Source organism: Ornithodoros turicata, chromosome 2 (genome assembly GCF_037126465.1).
Source record: "Ornithodoros turicata isolate Travis chromosome 2, ASM3712646v1, whole genome shotgun sequence".
Taxonomy (NCBI): Eukaryota; Metazoa; Arthropoda; class Arachnida; order Ixodida; family Argasidae; genus Ornithodoros; species Ornithodoros turicata.
In genome coordinates, this window is record NC_088202.1 from 131621331 (window position 1) to 131639020 (window position 17690).

General features: G+C 46.0%; 3 protein-coding genes across 3 annotated transcripts; all 3 read left to right on the forward strand.

Annotated features, from left to right (window-relative positions):
* The first annotated feature begins 653 nt into the window (after positions 1–653).
* On the forward strand, positions 654–9209 carry LOC135384053 (uncharacterized). Its single transcript, XM_064613301.1, has 2 exons — positions 654–746; positions 6827–9209. The coding sequence occupies exons 1-2, from the start codon at positions 705–707 to the stop codon at positions 7931–7933; spliced, it is 1149 nt and encodes a 382-aa protein (XP_064469371.1). The 5' UTR covers positions 654–704; the 3' UTR covers positions 7934–9209.
* On the forward strand, positions 8282–9016 carry LOC135385041 (neprilysin-1-like). The gene has a single exon (XM_064614218.1). It carries the CDS (start codon positions 8282–8284, stop codon positions 9014–9016), a length of 735 nt encoding a protein of 244 aa, XP_064470288.1.
* Positions 9210–10668: 1459 nt separating the features above from the next.
* On the forward strand, positions 10669–17191 carry LOC135384054 (membrane metallo-endopeptidase-like 1). The gene is made up of 2 exons (XM_064613303.1): positions 10669–10794; positions 14912–17191. The coding sequence occupies exons 1-2, from the start codon at positions 10753–10755 to the stop codon at positions 16958–16960; spliced, it is 2091 nt and encodes a 696-aa protein (XP_064469373.1). The 5' UTR covers positions 10669–10752; the 3' UTR covers positions 16961–17191.
* Positions 17192–17690: the final 499 nt, after the last annotated feature.

A 17690-nucleotide genomic window follows, 5' to 3' on the forward strand; every position in this document is an offset into this window, starting at 1 on the left:
GTTATGAAAGCTGTGCGAATGAGCCGGTGCGAAACAAGGCCGCGAGCCGGCGCCACCAAAGCTGGCGCAGTGTTGCGCGTCCCAGTCTAGACGCGCCCTTTCCTTCCCTCTCCGCTCACCGCGCATGCGCGGCGTGCCAGGGCTACAGACAGACCCTTGCGCGATTCTTGCGTAGCAGGACTATAATGCTAGCGCATTAAAAAACAAAAGAAAAGTTGTTTTCTTGCGCTGTGTGAGAGAACAGTCCCTTATAGTTGCACTGAAAATAGGTGATATCACCAGACTGCGGACAGACTCCGTGGCACGTCTATATAACGGTTCATATTTCATATTTTATTCAAAATTCATGCCAAATTAACATTTGCAGAACATTGTGTGGTCCAATAGCCGAGGCTAGTGGTGGGGTTCGATGTTACCTTTTGCGTGGAGGGTTGCTACTGGGCAGGACTATTGTGTCTGAGTCGGACCAGTATTATCTGTAATTTTTGTCGCAGAAAAATGCGAAATTTCTCATATTTTAGCACAGAAGCAAGATATTTTATAGCTGCAGAAAGCTAGGACCGCTTTTAGTGGCCAATATTTGCCTAGGCCCGTGAAGAAGAGGACACCAAGGACGACCCTCGTGTCACGTGAAATGAGCTCCTGTTCCGTGTCCATCTTGAGGGAAAGAAGCAGCTTGTCCCGCCGTCACCTGCGCCGTCGTTATGAGCCACCGGTCAAACATGGCAAACCCCGATGTGATGTCGGTGAGTTCCTGGGCCTCAGATTGTGTGTAGAGCTTCGTGAACGTCATGCAGTGAGAGGATTCCCGTTCCCGGAGATTCCCGTGAAGAGATTTAAAAAAAGAGGGCTAGCATGGAGGCCTAGGGTGTAGTTCCGTAGACAGGCTTATAGATTTTAAGAATTAGCCAGCGCGTTTGAAAGTTAAATAACACTTTGAAGTGAACGAGGGTGATATAGCGGATTGGAAAATTCAAGGATTATGAACAAGTGCAGGAAGAAAATTGTTTATGCGCGTTTGTAAAGTACCATTTGAAGGCGCTCATCTACAGGCCGTGTGCAGGAAAACATGACCCGCCTTTAGGCACATACCTTGTTGTTTACCGAACTAACGAACTGCCGGTGGCGCACGATGGTGCATTTATGCGTGCGAAATCTGCAGAAAGAGCGTGGAAGCCATACTCAGCTTAGAAAATAGACAGAGCAACGAAGACTTTGGCCTCCGTCCATCAGAATAGGACAACATGGCGGACGCAGGGCAGTTGTGTTCAAGTACCGCTAGGGGAGCTATCGGTGCAGAAATGGAAACGATGTCCCACATGGATGCTCATCGGTAGTACCCCTAGCGGTGCCTGCACATCACTCTCCTGAGACCGCCATGCACTACCATGCACTGTCATGACCGCCCTATTCTAATGCATGGAAGTCGATGTTTTCGCGCTCTGTTTATTTTTTTACGCTGAGTATGGCTTCCAGAATTTTTTGTAGCTTTCGCACGCATAAATACGCCATCGTACGCCACCGGAAGTTCCTCGGGTAAGTAGACAACGAGCTACATTAGAAAATTCGGGTCACGTTTTTCTGCACACACCCTGTACAGCGACGGCCTTGCTAAGCCTAACAGAGGTGGAGGCCGCCATTTTAGTCAGGCGGAGAAGAGGTGACTGAGGTCACATGGGGAGCAAAACAGGTGAAGCAGTGGTGACAGAAAAGGTGTTTGAGATTTTCAAACCTGGATCCAAAAGGATTTTCAAAACGTTTCATTTCACAAGATACAGGTTATGATGTCTTGACAGTGGAGGAAGTGTTAAGATGAAAAGAAAAATGGGGAATGTGCGCTATTGCAGACTGTTCATGTAGAGCATCCGTGACTGCAGTGTAAGGTTTGGTCCATGATTTTACATATTTCGCTTGTTGGACACTGTTCACGGAGACTGTGAAACCGTCACCGAGGTTAGGTCAGGCCAGGTTTTTACGTATGTCACCCGTTGGAGGCTTTGTTCGCGTAGACTGTGCAACCGTCACCAAGGTTAGGTTAGCCCAGGGGCCAGGTGTTTGCGTATTTCATCCATTGGAGGCTGTGTTCGCGTAGACTGTACAACCGTCATCAAGGTTAGGTCAGGCCAGGATTTTACTTATTTCGCCTGTTGGAGGCTGTGTTCACCTAGACTGTGCAACTGTCACCAACGTTAGATCAGGTCAGGTTTTGTGTTTAACGCGTTGTAGATTTATGTTGGATTAGTGATGTGCACCTGGAGAGCTTGTCAGTGAGTAAAGCACCGAAAAAGGAAAATAAGAGTTATTGTGGTTGATATATTGCATAATGTGAGAAATATATAACACTGAGCACTCATCACAGCCTGCTGGAAGATGGCATTTGTCACGAATGGCCTATCAGAAAACGAATTTGGTGTGCTCTTGAGGTGATGATTTTAGCCCAAACCTGTATATATTACGCTAATGTCGTGCAAAGTTTTATCAAATGTCTCCTTATTGTTGCGCCTGCAATCACAGCGCATAGAAACTTTGCAAATGCTACCCCACGCTGTCATTTATGATGAGGCCTCCACTGCGACTCAATTTGGTTTGTGTTGGCCCCTGTGTCCGAATCAGTGTAGTTTAAGCTATGGTTTACTGTCAAGTGTTAGAATTCATTCTGATCAAGCCCCATGTAGCCTATCCAGCAATCAGTATATTTTATTTCCAAGTACTTGGTGTTAAGTAATGTTTGGTGAACTTTCGTGATATGTTCTGACTCAAAACTTCGTAATCCCTACTGTATGTCAGCTCGGGTCTTTCAGCTTCTGGCGCGTGTTTATTACTTTGGTGACCAATGAGATAAATGCCGGGATTTGCTTGTACCTAATCCCCGGGGGGATTCACCTTGCAATATGAATAGTAACCATTTTCTGAAATTTTTTCCTCACCTCACCTCAAAATTGTTTTAAAAAATTTTCCTCACCTCAAAAAATGGTTTGAAATTTTTCCTCACCTCACCTCAGATGAGTTTTTGGGACTTTTCCTCACCTCACCTCAATTTTTTCAAGCTATTTGTGTATTCGATGTGACATTCGCAGGGATTGAAGAATCTTCATCAGTAAAGTCGCGTTGGCTTTGAGTGACTGCCAATGAACTCGTGAAATTGCTTAGTCAATGTAACGTTTTTTTTTTTAGCTGGCAGATTTGACCTAACCAATCACAGAAAATACTTCGTGGAACGATTGTTATACGCGTAAAAGTTGCGCGTATCACCGGTGAGAGAGGAGGACAGTCCCCGCCCAGGTGAGAGACGCAAGCCGCAAAAAGAAGGAAATATATCCCGTGTACGCGCGTAAAAAGTTTTCACAGAGTGCGCGTTCCTAAAGTTTTCCTCACCTCATCTCACCTCAAATTTTTTTTGAAAATTTTCTCACCTCACCTAGAAAAATTGAAAATTTTTCTCACCTCACCTCAAAAATTTTAAAAATGTTTTTCTCACCTCATCTCACCTCAAAATTTTTTGAAGATTTTCCTCACCTCACCTCAAACATCACCAGAAAAACTGGCCCTCACCTCACCTCAAATATTGTAAGGTGAGGGTGAGGAAACCCTCATCCTCGCGCGCCCTCGTGCGGGTGCCCACCTCTGTTGACAAGCAAGGCCAAGCGTGGGACCCGCCTGTATTGTGCCAGATGCACGAATTCCACAAAAAATAAAGGAAGAAGGCAGCTGAAAATCTGGACACGGTGGGGAATACGACTTGCCGTGTGCAGTGTGCTGGATACGGCTTGCCGAGGATCAAATGTCTTTTGAGTACTGAGTAGCAAATACTGCAAAGAGTATTTTAAATACTTTAAAAATACTTGTCGCAAAAGGTATTGAGTAGAGTACCAAAACACCGGAAACGTATTTAAAATACTGTATTTTGAGTACGTACTCAAGATACGTACAAGTCTGAATTGCCAGCGCGCTGGTGACGAGGCTTCGCCTTTAGCGCTCTAAAGGCCGCTAGCAATCCCCGCTAGTTTCAGATATAGTTCACACTGCGTCAGATGCCAGTTTCCACTAAAGGTAATTTCAGCTGCCGTCTTGCACAGACACCAAAGGTCCTTTAGCTAAGCGCCAGTTTCGTAACTGACATTCCGCCTGTCGTCTGACGTCTGCATCTACATAAAATCTACATAATTTGCTTAGACATAACTTGAAAACATGACCAACAATCTGACAGGAACTTGATTTGGCGTCACCTATACACTCACGGGCTGTGCAGGTTAGCTAGGCCATAGGATAGACTGATAGTAGCAATGAAAGCTGTTGGCATTCCGCTTACCTTCCTAATGTAGAAGGCAGGGAAAAAAAAAGAAAACAGACATTTGATACCGACTGCTGGTCGCAGCTTTTCAAGTAAAAATGTTACTGCTGCTTAAAATATTTAAAAATAGTATCACTACTTATTTCTTTGTTTTTGTATGTGTGTGTGACTGGATACACCGGAAGCGGGTGCCGAAGAAGAAGCGAAGAAGACGACGGACGAAGCTTGGTGTATACATGCGTTCATAGTGTATAGATGATCGTTTTAGGAAGCGATTTCCCGAGGTTACTTTTTCAAGGTGCCACGAAAGTAGTGTAAAAAAATTATTAATAAACATAATTCCAGGTTTACGTCGCGTGAGAACTGAGATCATGAGCGACGCCATAGTGCTCGGTCTGTGGATTAATTTCGCCCACCGGAGGGTTCTTTAGCGTGCGTGAAACCTCACACACCGGGCGCATGCCTTCACGTCCCTCCCGGGGACGGCGTGCGCATACAATCCGTACCCGCCACCGAATCGCTCCAATTCTCGAGCAGAAAGTATAGGCGGTGGAGTTTGACTTTTCATGACCCTCCCTGTGAAGTTCATGCCATGTCTGTTATGCAGAGTGCTGTGTAGAACGCTGTGCGTTGAAGAGCGTACGACAGGACAGTTGTCTGTGTTAATAGGATGTATTAAATTAACATAAGTTGAAACTAGTTTCAACGACTGACGGTGATGAGGACGCCCGTACACTAGTTGTAACTTAGCATTTTATAGAAAAGAAAAGAATGCATGAGGTAAAAGTTGTAACCTGGTTGCATGATGCCAAGTTCTATTTGCGATACAGACCGCTGGTGTGCATAAGCTATTATCAGCCGAATTATTTATTTCCGCTGGATAAATTGGCAGACTTAGTAACATTTTTCAAGGGCTTTCAACTCACCTGAAACCTCACGCCTCTCAGCAATGCACTTTCAGATTTTCTGTCATCGCAGCTGCCGGCTTCGCGCGATGGCACACGATCGGCTAAAGGAAGCATCAGTGAGAGAGGAGCCCGCAGCTAGAACACAGTGCTATCGCCTTTTTCACCTTCACAAGCTTATCTCTTGACGGAAACCAGCAGGCTATTTTCGCCTTATCATGCTGGAAGCTGAAAAATCAGCACGCCGGATGAGGGGCGATTGTCAGCGGCAGTGTTAAATTTTTATGGATAACTTCCGAAAACCGCATACTTATTAGTGAAACGGTGTGACCGAAATCTTGAACTTTCTACTTGAAGTAAAAAAAGGCATTTTCTTCACTTTGTGGATTTCTCTCAGCCTAATTAGGTCAAATGTACTGAATAATGGAGTGCAATGATGCATATTACTGATTTAGGTGGCAGACACTTCTTAGCTAACACGTTACAAGCTTCAAATTTTTATCTTGTCAACTGTCCCGTTGTCTTCGTTTCAACTTGACAGTATCGCGTACAACGGCGTGTTTGGACATCGAAACACTCGCTACACTTGTTGTTACGCTGGATAAGTCACCGAAGGCTTTCAACACCGTCAACTTAGACACTGTCCCTCAGTGACCGTCGCGGCACCGGGAGCACATTGTTCATGCTTGAAGTTGTTCAAGTAACGCAGATATTTTCGCATGCTCGTGGACGCCATGGTATCGCTGACCCTGAGGGGCGAGCAACAGAAATCGACCGATAAGTAGTGAATAACTACCGACCCGCACCTCGCATGTCTCTCTCGAAAAATGCAGTTGTACCCGTAAAACTATTTATTTGTGTATTCCGTGTATCCAGCATTGCCCGCAGCGTATGGTTGACCACCAACAACAGCCTTTTCTTGGACAATAGTCCACAGTAAGATCCACTTTAACTGACCACTCGGCCATATTATGTCAGAATAACGCCACGCAAGCAGCCTCCATAGATTCCGGTAGTCATGTCGCACAAGTTGTCAAAATCAGGTTGCGAGGTCCACTGCTATAGCCTGTATCTCCTTCGTGACACGCGCTGTAAAAAAGTTCTCCAAGATTTCAAGTCTACATATCCTAATGTACCTGTCATCCAAACAATTTCCACCTACCATCGGAACTGTCGGTTCCCTGAATGTCGGTTCCCTGAATGTCGGAACTGAAGAATGCATGCACGTGAGGGGAGCTACTTCTGCAGCCGATATCTCCCACGTTGTTCGCGTTATGAAAAAGTTCTCCCGGATTCTGGGACTACATGACTTAAGGTTCCCTAGAGGTCACCTTTTCCCCCATAGAGATCAATGTGTTAGCGATAGTCATTGGGGAACCAAGACGAATGGTGCTATCGCCATCAAATTTTGTGAAGGTAGTCACCATGAACCCTTCACTTCATATCCGGGAGAACTTTGCCGTCCTTCATTACAGAATTATAGGCAACATTGTCTGCCGAATACATGTATTTCTATGGGGCCTGTCCTTCAAGCTTCCCCTGATGCCCAGGCGAATGTGGTGGAGTGTGCTTTACGTTTTGGCACAGATTGTTGGGAATGACGAGCAAATGTGTTTTTGTGTCCTTCTAGGAGTTTGAACGTGAACAGGAGCCAGTGGCAGACAAAAGAGAAGGAACAAGCGCTATCGAACAAGGGCTATTCATAATAGTACTCTACGCTATAGGAGCACTGGCACTTGGAGCTGGTATCGCCATCATAATCTTCCATCGAAAAGACCGACCACCTGTGGATAGGACACCTGCGAATTACACAGAGGACAACGAACTGAGGACCCGTGCAACTCCATCCCCAGAAGATGACGAAGAGGTCTATGAAAGAAAAACACTATGTGGCACCGACGACTGCAACTACATGCGCTGGCTGATCAGTATGTCTGTCGACACGGCAAAGAATCCATGCGATAATTTTTTTACCTATGTCTGCGCCGGTGCTATGGAGCATTTCAAAGGGGTACCAAACATGCTATATTTCGTGACCCTCCAGAATATGCAAGCGATTGAGATGTGGTTCAAAAACGCCTCTCCTCCGGCTCAAAGACAGAGCGCTTTCCAGAAAGCAGTCAAGTTGTATCAATCGTGTCTCGAAGATCCGCAATCAAGCAAGCCAGGAATATATCAAATTCTAGGAAATTTAGGCTTATCATTGACAGAAGAATTGAACTTTGAACCGCTTGATATGCAAGTGAGGTTTCTGTTTGAAGGACATTCGGCGATATACACCATGACTCCAGCACCGTCTCGCAGCCAGAACGACATCTTCCTCGACATTCGTGTATCTACTATTTTTGATTCGTTTCGCTCGGTTAAGCCCTGCAGTGCAACAGAACGCAGAATAATTTATCAAAAGGTGTTACACTGGGTATTCGAAGGTTTAAATCTCGACGACAAGGTTATGGATGACGTTCTACAAGCGGAAGACAAAGTGTACGTCGTCTCCAGCAACCAGACGTACGGAGACAAACGTTACAGATTTGGAATGTCTAACATCGATTATTTTGCCGGCAAAGACCGGGGACTATCCGAACGGTGGAAAAAGAGCCTACAAAAATGGTCAAAGTCTCTCTTCCCCGGAAGATATCAAATTCAGATGACTTTAAACGATATACACCTACTCTATAATTTATTTGGCAGCAAAGCATTGATAAGCACCGAAGACATCCGAACATTTTTTGCATAGAGAACAACGTGGTACCTCTATAATATATCTGGAGTAACCATGGCAAATGAGAAGGCCGGTGAGATAGCCGACAAATGCCTAACTGACGTCTTATATTTATTGAAGATTGTAGCGCCGATGAAGACGTTGTTAGAGAAGGTAAACCAGTCAACAGTAGATACTGTAGAACGGATGACGAATAATATTCTGCTTGGGATCGAAAGGTCATTCAGAACATCGAACTGGCTCGACGGTCCTACACGAAAGGGGGCCTTAAAAAAGATATCTCAGTTACACAAGAGTATCGGTTACCCTCTTGGTATTTCATCGGAAAAAGCGGCTGACGCATATTTGAGCAATGTCCCAGACATGACCGACAGTTACGTTTCGAACGTCGTGAAGGTGACAGAGCATCAAACGTCCACTGCTATTGATATGTTGAGGAGTAAACACGTCCTCAGCGCGTCCATCATGACTCGCTTGATAGCCTTCATACCGATGTATTCGGCAAACGCGGCGTACAATGCGCTAAGCAACGTGATTTATATTCCTCCAGGCTTAATGGTCCGGCCAATTTTCACTGATGGCGGAGCACCTGCATTGAACTACGGTGCGCTGGGCGGGATACTGACACACGAAATTATGCACGGCTTCGACAATACTGGAAAAAAATACGACGGTACAGGAAAAAGAACAGGCTGGTTTTCTGAAGCCAGTAACCGAGCGTACGCTAACCTCATTGAGTGTCACAACGTCAGCATCGAGAACGCCCCAAAGGCAAGACACTACGCGGATTACCCGGCCGAGTACCTAGCGGATACGATGGGCAGAGGGTCAATACTGAAGGTGTACAGGAAAGCTTTTAAAAAATCGCCTGTGAGTCTGGGACAACTGAAGGGGTTGACGAGTGACCAGCTCTTCTACGTGGCTTGGTGCCTGATGTGGTGTGGAGAGCCTCTTCCAGATAAGACTCATCCTCGCTCTGACGAAAGGTGCAATGTTCCTCTCATGAGTTCTGAACACTTTGGCGAAGTGTTTAACTGTCCTCCGGAATCGCCAATGAATCCGAAGAAAAAATGTCCCTTTTGGAGAACGCTTCTCTGAATGAAGGTTCAGAAACCGTGCACGTTGCTGAGCGTAAAATGAACAGTTCAATGAAGGAAAGTGGTTTATGTTTCGGTACGTTTGGAAGTACCGTGATATTGCTTTTCTCATAAAGTACTTAAATGGCGTTTTCCGCATGCTCTACTGGCTTGTGTACTGCTGAAATGAAAAGGTACCATTTTCTGCGGACGGATTCTGCTTTCTGTGTGGATAATTTAGCTTTCAAATTATTCTTAGTTTCATTATGTTCTTGGGAGTATACTGAAGTCTGAAGTAGCGCTTCTGTAGTATTGAAGTGGCTTCAATAAGCACCTCGGTCGGCCTTAGCTTTAACGCGGACTGATGCTTCGGAACTCGAGAAAAAGGTGGAAAAATTTTCCAAAGTACATGTTACATTAAGTTACGTGACAATATGCCACGCGCTATTTTGTACACTAGAAGAGTAAAGTGGTCTCGCCTGCCCGTGTAGTATACTGGGTGTCCTAGAAAAAACGTGTCATTGAACAACAAAAAAATGCCAAATAGGATCGTGATATGACGTGACTGAACTCAATGAGTGAGTTCAACTCTCTTGTCCATTTCTAGTGATAGTAGCCTGTGTATGGTGAGTGATTTGCCCATTAGTGATGGTAGACCTGTCAGGACGCGGATTCGAAAAGCAGTGTTGCCTTTCTCATAGGAAGTCGCTAGTATAGCAACGTTTGAGTGCAATTTGTTGGCATCAAAAACTGCATGGCAGCTTCGTTTCAGCGCTCAGTTTGTTTCAGCGTTCCGTTACGTGTGGATGGTGTTCTCAGTTGCCGTACTCTGACACGATCGGGACACTAACGCCACTCCACAAAACCAGGAAGCAAAACAATCCCATAGTGATACGTTTATTGTGTCTCATTTGAGAGTACAAAAAAACTACAAGGTCACGAGGTCAGGCTTGTTAATAGCTTTCGTGATGTCATTGGCCATCATATACGAGCGCAAGAAATGAGCGGTTTGCTGAGCGGCGCAGTGCAGCTGTGTCAAGAACTTTGGCTGACAGCCAAAGAAGAAGAAGAAGAAGAGAGGTCGACAGGTTCAGTCGTGTCTGCGTGAGCGCGCCACCAAAGCTGGCGCAGTGTTGCGCGTCGCACTCTAGACGCGCCCTTTCCTTCCCTCTCCGCTCACCGCGCATGCGCTGCGTGCCAGGACTACAGACAGACCCTTGCGCCATTCTTGCGTATCAGGACTATAATGCTAGCGCATTAAAAAACAAAAAAAAAGTTGTTTTCTTGCGCTGTGTGAGAGAACAGTGCCTTATAGTTGCACTCAAAATAGGTGATATCACCAGACTGCGGACAGACTCCGTGGCACGTCTATATAACGGTTCATATTTTATTAAAAATTCATGCCAAATTAACATTTGCAGAACATTGTGTGGTCCCAATGCCGAGGCTAGTGGTGGGGTTCGATGTTACCTTTTGCGTGGAGGGTTGCTACTGGGCAGGACTATTGTGTCTGAGTCGGACCAGTATTATCTGTAATTTTTGTCGCAGAAAAACGCGAAATTTCTCATATTTTAGCACAGAAGCAAGATATTTTATAGCTGCAGAAAGCTAGGACCGCTTTTAGTGGCCAATATTTTCCTAGGCCCGTGAAGAAGAGGACACCAAGGACGACCCTCGTGTCACGTGAAATGAGCTCCTGTTCCGTGTCCATCTTGAGGGAAAGAAGCCGCTTGTCCCGCCGTCACCCGCGCCGTCGTTATGAGCCACCGGTCAAACATGGCAAACCCCGATGTGATGTCGGTGAGTTCCTGGGCCTCAGATTGTGTGTAGAGCTTCGTGAACGTCATGCAGGGAGAGTTATAATGCGAACGCCGTGGCATAAAGGGAGATTCCCGTGAAGAGATTAAAAAAAAAAAGGGCTCGCATGGAGGCCTAGGGTGTAGTTCCGTAGACAGGCTTATAGATTTTAAGAATTAGCCAGCGCGTTTGAAAGTTAAATAACACTTTGAAGTGAACGAGGGTGATATAGCGGATAGGAAAAGTCAAGGATTATGAACAAGTGCAGGAAGAAAATTGTTTATGCGCGTTTGTAAAATACCATTTGAAGGCGCTCATCTACAGGCCGTGTGCAGAAAAACATGACCCGCCTTTAGGCACATACCTTGTTGTCTACAACTAACGAACTGCCGGTGGCGCACGATGGTGCATTTAAGCGTGCGAAATCTGCAGAAACAGCGTGGAAGCCATACACAGCTTAGAAAGTAGACAGAGCAACGAAACCTTTTGCCTCCGTGCATCAGAATAGGGCAACATGGCGGACGCAGGGCAGTTGTGTTCAAGTACCGCTAGGGGAGCTATCGGTGCAGAAATGTCCCACATGGATGCTCATCGGTGGTACCCCTAGCGGTGCCTGCACATAACTCTCCTGAGACCGCCATGCACTACCATGCACTGTCATGACTGCCCTATTCTAATGCATGGAAGTCGATGTTTTCGCGCTCTGTTTATTTTTTTACGCTGAGTATGGCTTCCAGAATTTTTTGTAGCTTTCGCACGCATAAATACGCCATCGTACGCCACCGGAAGTTCCTCGGGTAAGTAGACAACGAGTTACATTTGAAAATTCGGGTCACGTTTTTCTGCACACACCCTGTACAGCGACGGCCTTGCTAAGCCTAACAGAGGTGGAGGCCGCCATTTTAGTAAGGCGGAGAAGTGGTGACTGAGGCCACGTGGGGAGCAAAACAGGTGAAGCAGTGGTGACAGAAAAGGTGTTTGAGATTTGCAAACCCGGATCCAAAAGGATTTTCAAAACGTTTCATTTCACAAGATACAGGTTATGATGTCTTGACAGTGGAGGAAGTGTTAAGATGAAAAGAAAAATGGGGAATGTGCGCTATTGCAGACTGTTCATGTAGAGCATCCGTGACTGCAGTGTAAGGTTTGGTCCATGATTTTACATATTTCGCTTGTTGGACACTGTTCACGGAGACTGTGAAACCGTCACCGAGGTTAGGTCAGGCCAGGTTTTTACGTATGTCACCCGTTGGAGGCTTTGTTCGCGTAGACTGTGCAACCGTCACCAAGGTTAGGTAAGCCCAGGCTTTTACTTATTTCGCCTGTTGGAGGCTGTATTCACCTAGACTGTGCAACTGTCACCAAGGTTAGGTCAGGCCAGGCTTTGTGTTTAACGCGTTGTAGATTTGTTGGGTCAGCGATGTGCACCTGGAGAGCTTGTCAGTGAGTAAAGCACCGAAAAAGGAAAGGAAAGGAGTTATTGTGGTTGATATATGCATAATGTGAGAAATATGTAACACTGAGCACTCATCACAGCCTGCTGGAAGATGGAATTTGTCACGAATGGCCTATCAGAAAACGAATTTGGTGTGTCCTTGAGGTGATGACCTTAGTCCAAACCTGTATATATTACGCTAATGTCGTATAAATTTTGTCAAATATTTCCTTATTGCTGCGCTCGCAATCACGGCGCCATAGAAACCTTAACAAATGCTACCCCACGCTGTCATTTATGATGAGGCCTCCACTGCGACTCAATTTGGTTTGTGTTGGCCCCTGTGTCCGAATCAGTGTATAGTTTAAGCTATGGTTTACTGTCAAGTGTTAGAATTCATTCTGATCAAGCCCCATGTAGCCTATCCAGCAATCAGTGATTATTAGAGCCTTCTCTTCTACATTGTTTTTGATGTGCGATAGTAATGTTATCGCATCACGTTTGTTGTCCCGACACACTTCCAGTTGTAGGTCATTATTATGGATGTCAATCATGCCAATTACCCATGTCCCCTCTAGCCTCCCTTTACTGAATTTCCGCCTCCCAATTTTGCATTGATCTACTTCTGCGACATGGTCGCCGCGCCCAATCGTCCCCATGTCCGAATAGCCCCCACAACTCCCTGCTATAGTCGTACCAATCTGCGACAGTTTCTCTTGATGGTTTTTCTGCCGTCGAATGGTAACTCTATGACAGCCGTGTCGTAGTTGTAGATCACATGTCTCGCTGACATACGAGTGCCTTCAAGCCAGGTGTTCGCCGCCACTGGTTGTCGAAAAGGCCCATTGTCCCCGCAAGGGACAATGGGCAAGGAAGCCGCAAGGAAGCGTCTTGTGCGTCCGTTGTCTACAGGATTTTGCGACTTTTTGCCCCCGGTCATTTTGCAAGAAGGGGGCGCTGTCTTGCTTCCGGTATGAATTAACTTCCGTTCTTTTGCCCGCCGATCGTCTGTGCAGTCTGTGTGCTTTTCCAATATGGCGGACGTTTTGTTGTTTTCATATTTTTATTGCTTTTTCTTTAAGAGAAAGCCATAAGCCCGTTTACGGAACTACGTCCGAGGGCTATTATCTGAAATACACCCTACTTTTGCAATTTCATTCAACACGGACGTAGTTCACGGGCGAAACAAACAAACAAACAAAAAGCGTCGACCGGTCGCCCGACTCCCCCCTGCTGTAAGCGGACTGACGTCACTTGCATCCTTTGCTCACACCGAGGTTGCATCAAGCTAGCACGCGAGTGGCCAAGGTCACCTGCTTTTGACGTCGTAGCCAGTTTCTCAGTCGTGCCGGCAGCGTTGGCGTCGAAGCAGTCGCGTTTTTTTTTTGTGTCCTGGTTTTTAGTTAATGTATCCGTAATTCTACAGAATGTTGAGTTCATAGTCCACATGATGAATGGACCAGTGGCTAGCGATGCATTACATATGTTTGCAGAGGTTTTTGGGACCTGTTCATGGTCCCTTTAAGAGAGAGGACCTTCTGTGCAGTTAAGTAGCGAATCCATCTGATTAATATGTGTCAGCTGCGCGTTAAAAGCATGGGACGGCAGCAATTGTAACATGTCGTTTGTATTAAGCATTTCATTCCCGGATGACTGAAATTTCCAACAGGCTACTTTTTCTAAACTTTTGTACAAAAAAGTGTGTCGGGCATGCTCCTCCACTTGCGCGTACGCTTGGAAACGGTTTGGGGAGTTCTCGTAGAATGTGAAATTACTTCCTATACGTAACTCTGTCTTGTCCGTCGCATGACTGCGCCGTTTGAACCACTCTACTGTAGTCCCGCGTTGCTCGCAACTTTCAACCAACCTCCCGTTGCCGTGACGTCGTTCCAATAAACGCTCCACTGGCGGCGAACGTCGCAGTGAGAACCGTGTCCGAATTTACTCATATTCATGATAATTGACTGTGATATTCAGGATCTATCCCATCGGGGAAAATCATCGAACATCATGGTTCTCGGGGCGCTTGAGTGTAACGCGCGAGGACTTTTTGAGCGCAATCCGTCTGAGCAATCCGCAATCGCTGTCAGTCCGACGATGGGAGGTTGGAAACCCAGCCCACAGAATGATAGTAGAAAAAGTGACAGTTCCTGAAATTGGGAGAGGGAAGGTTTGGTCGCAGCCGAAGCCGGACGCGATAAGCTATGTCTGTCTCTTCCTACCATGCCGGTGTGGGCTTTGCGCGCGCTATCCTCTGCGAGCTCCGTACAGCATGATTTTCGGCTATTTTTTTCCGATACGATAGCTCCCCAATATTCCTGTCAACTGTCATTAATTTGAGTAAATTCGGCACGCTGTTCACAGTGGTGGGGTAAAAAAGTTACCTTTACTCGGGAAATTTCAGAGTACAGTTCGTAAAAATTGACATAATTAAACTTAGGTTGTATGACATGCAAATCAGGAGGTAGCAAAAACCTAGCAAGAACAAATGCCATTGACCGCATGACTCTATGTGCCGTAGTTTTTTTTTATTATTATTATTAAAATTCAGGGACACGTTTTCTGGGGCGCCCCGTATATTGGGCAATCGTCATACATCGTGCGCATTGTGAACAAGAAAGATGTGCATAGTTTGTTTAGACATAACTTGAAAAACGAGGAAATGTGTTTTTTCTGTTCTTCCAGGAGCTTGAACGCGAACAGGAGTCAGTGGCAGACGAAAGAAAACAGACAAGCTCTATCGAACAAGGGCTACTCGCGCTAGTACTCTGCGCTCTAGGAGCTCTGGCATTTGGAGCTGGTGTCGCCATCATAGCGTTCCATCAAAGAGGTCAACCGCCTGTGGATGGTAGTTATACAGAGGACGACGAATTCAGGATTTCTACAGCACCAAAGACAAGTCAGGCTGATGCAACTCCATCCTCAGAAGACGACGAGGAGGACCATGAAAGGCAAACACTATGTGGCACCGACGACTGCAACTACATGCGCTGGCTGGTCAGTATGTCTGTCGACACGACAAAGAATCCATGCGATAATTTTTTTACCTATGTCTGCGCCGGTGCTATGAAGCATTTTAAAGGGACATCAAACATGCTATCTTACGTGACCCTCCAGAATAAGCGAGCGATTGAGATGTGGTTGAAAAACGCCTCTCCTCCGGCTCAAAGACAAAGCGCCTTCCAGAAAGCAGTCAAGTTGTATCAATCGTGTCTCGAAGATCCACAGTCAAGCAAGCCAGGAATACATGAAATTCTAAGGAAGTTAGGCTTGTCATTGACACAAGAATTGAACTTTGAACCGCTTGATATGCAAGTGAGGTTTCTGGTTGAAGGATATTCGGTGATATACATCATGACTTTAGCACCATCACGGAGCCGGAACGACATCTATCTCGACGTTCGTGTATCTCCTCATTTCGACTCTTTTCGCTCGGTTAAGCCTCGCAGTGCAACGGAACGCAGAAAAATTTATCAAAACGTGTTACACTGGGTATTCGAAGGTTTAAATCTCGACGACGAGTTTGTAGATCGTGTTCTACAAGCGGAAGACGAAGTGTACGCAGTCTCCAGCAACCGGACGTACAGAGACAAGAGTTACAGATTTGGAATGTCTAACATCGATTACTTTGCCGGCAAAGACCAGGGACTATGCGAGAGGTGGAGAAAGAGCCTACAAAAATGGTCAAAGTCGCTTTTCCCCGGAAGATATCGAATTGTAATGACATTATACGATATACATCTACTCTATAATTTATTTGGCAGCAAAGCATTGATCAGCACCGAAGACATTCGAACATTTCTTGCATGGAGAACAACGTGGTACCTTTACAATGTATCTGGAGTGACCACGGCAAATCAGAAGGTCAGTTGGAGAGCCGAGATATGCCTAAGATACGTCTTATATTTATTCAGGATTGTAGCGCCGATGAAGACGTTGTTAGAGAAGGTAAACCAGTCAACAGTAGATACTGTAGAACGGATGACGAATAATATTCTGCTTGGGATCGAAACGTCTTTCAGGACATCGAGTTGGCTCGACAATTCTACGCGGAAGGGTGCCTTAAAAAAGCTATCGCAGTTACACAAACGTATAGGTTACCCTTTTGGTGTTTCATCAGAAAAAGCGGCTGACGCATATTTGAGCAATGTCCCAGACATGACCGACAGTTACGTTTCGAACGTCATGAAGATGGTAGAGCATCTAACGTCAAGTGCTATTGACCTGTTGAGGAACAAAGATGCCCTCAATGCGTCCGTCGTAGCTCACTTCACAGCCTCGATACCGATCTATTCTGCAAACGCGGCGTACCACGCGTTATACAACGTGATTTATATTCCTCCAGGCTTAATGGTCCGTCCAATTTTCACTTATGGAGGAGCACCTGAATTGAACTACGGCGCGCTGGGCGGGATACTGACACACGAAATTATGCACGGCTTCGACACTACCGGAAAAAAATACGACGGTACGGGAAACAGAACAGACTGGTTTTCTGAAGCGAGTAACCGAGCGTACGCTAACCTCATTCAGTGTCACAACGTCAGCATCGAGAACTCTCCAAAGGCAAGACACTTCGCGGATTACCCGGGCGAGTACCTAGCGGATACGATGGGCAGGGGGTCATTGCTGAAGGTGCACAGGAAAGCTTTGGAAACATCGCCTGTTCGTCTGGGACAACTGAAGGGGTTGACGAGTGATCAGCTCTTCTACGTGGCTTGGTGCCTGATGTGATGTGGAAAGCCTGTTCCGGAGAAGACTCATCCTCGCTCTGACGAGAGGTGCAATGTTCCTCTCATGAGTTCTGAACACTTTGGCGAAGTGTTTAACTGTCCTCCGGAATCGCCAATGAATCCCAAGAAAAAATGTCCCTTTTGGAGAACGCTTCTCTGAATGAAGGTCCAAAAACCGTGCACGTTGCTGAGCGTAAAATGAGTTCAATAAATGAAACACGTTCTGTCTATGGATACTTTTTTGGGCTGATATTGCTTCTCTAATAAAGTACCTAAATACCGGCACTTGACTGAAAACGTTTCTGTAGATGGATTATGGAAGTTGTTGTTGTTGGATTTCGTGTGGCGTCTTGTGCTTTTTTTTTCTTTTTTCAGTGTACGGCAATGTATGGCATCGGCGATGTCGAGGGTGTCAGTTCGCGTCGAGAATGGGGGAGTGACAATAGAGAGCGAAACAGGCGACTATAATGCTAACGCCTTAATAAGGCGTACAACCTATCTCTTTGTTATGTGAGCGATTGTGATGGTGCGTCACCGCCCCCAACGCCACGGCTTCCAACTTTACAGGTACATGTGAAGCAATTTTCACATCGCGAATGGCAATCGACCATTCCTTTTGTCGCGGGGCGGTGTGGGGCTGTGAGCTTGAGTTCAACGTTCCTGTCTTCGGTCGTCCATGCTGCTAGGCGCTTTTGAAAATATCCTTCTCAAGCATAGCGATTATACTTGTC

Bases quoted from the DNA above. Each gene is read 5' to 3' on its own strand.
- LOC135384053 (XM_064613301.1), top strand. From the start codon at position 705: ATGAGCCACCGGTCAAACATGGCAAACCCCGATGTGATGTCG. The intron at 747-6,826 runs GTGAGTTCCTGG...GTGTCCTTCTAG, and splicing joins CAAACCCCGATGTGATGTCG to GAGTTTGAACGTGAACAGGA.
- LOC135384054 (XM_064613303.1), top strand. From the start codon at position 10,753: ATGAGCCACCGGTCAAACATGGCAAACCCCGATGTGATGTCG. The intron at 10,795-14,911 runs GTGAGTTCCTGG...CTGTTCTTCCAG, and splicing joins CAAACCCCGATGTGATGTCG to GAGCTTGAACGCGAACAGGA.
- LOC135385041 (XM_064614218.1), top strand. From the start codon at position 8,282: ATGACCGACAGTTACGTTTCGAACGTCGTGAAGGTGACAGAGCATCAA.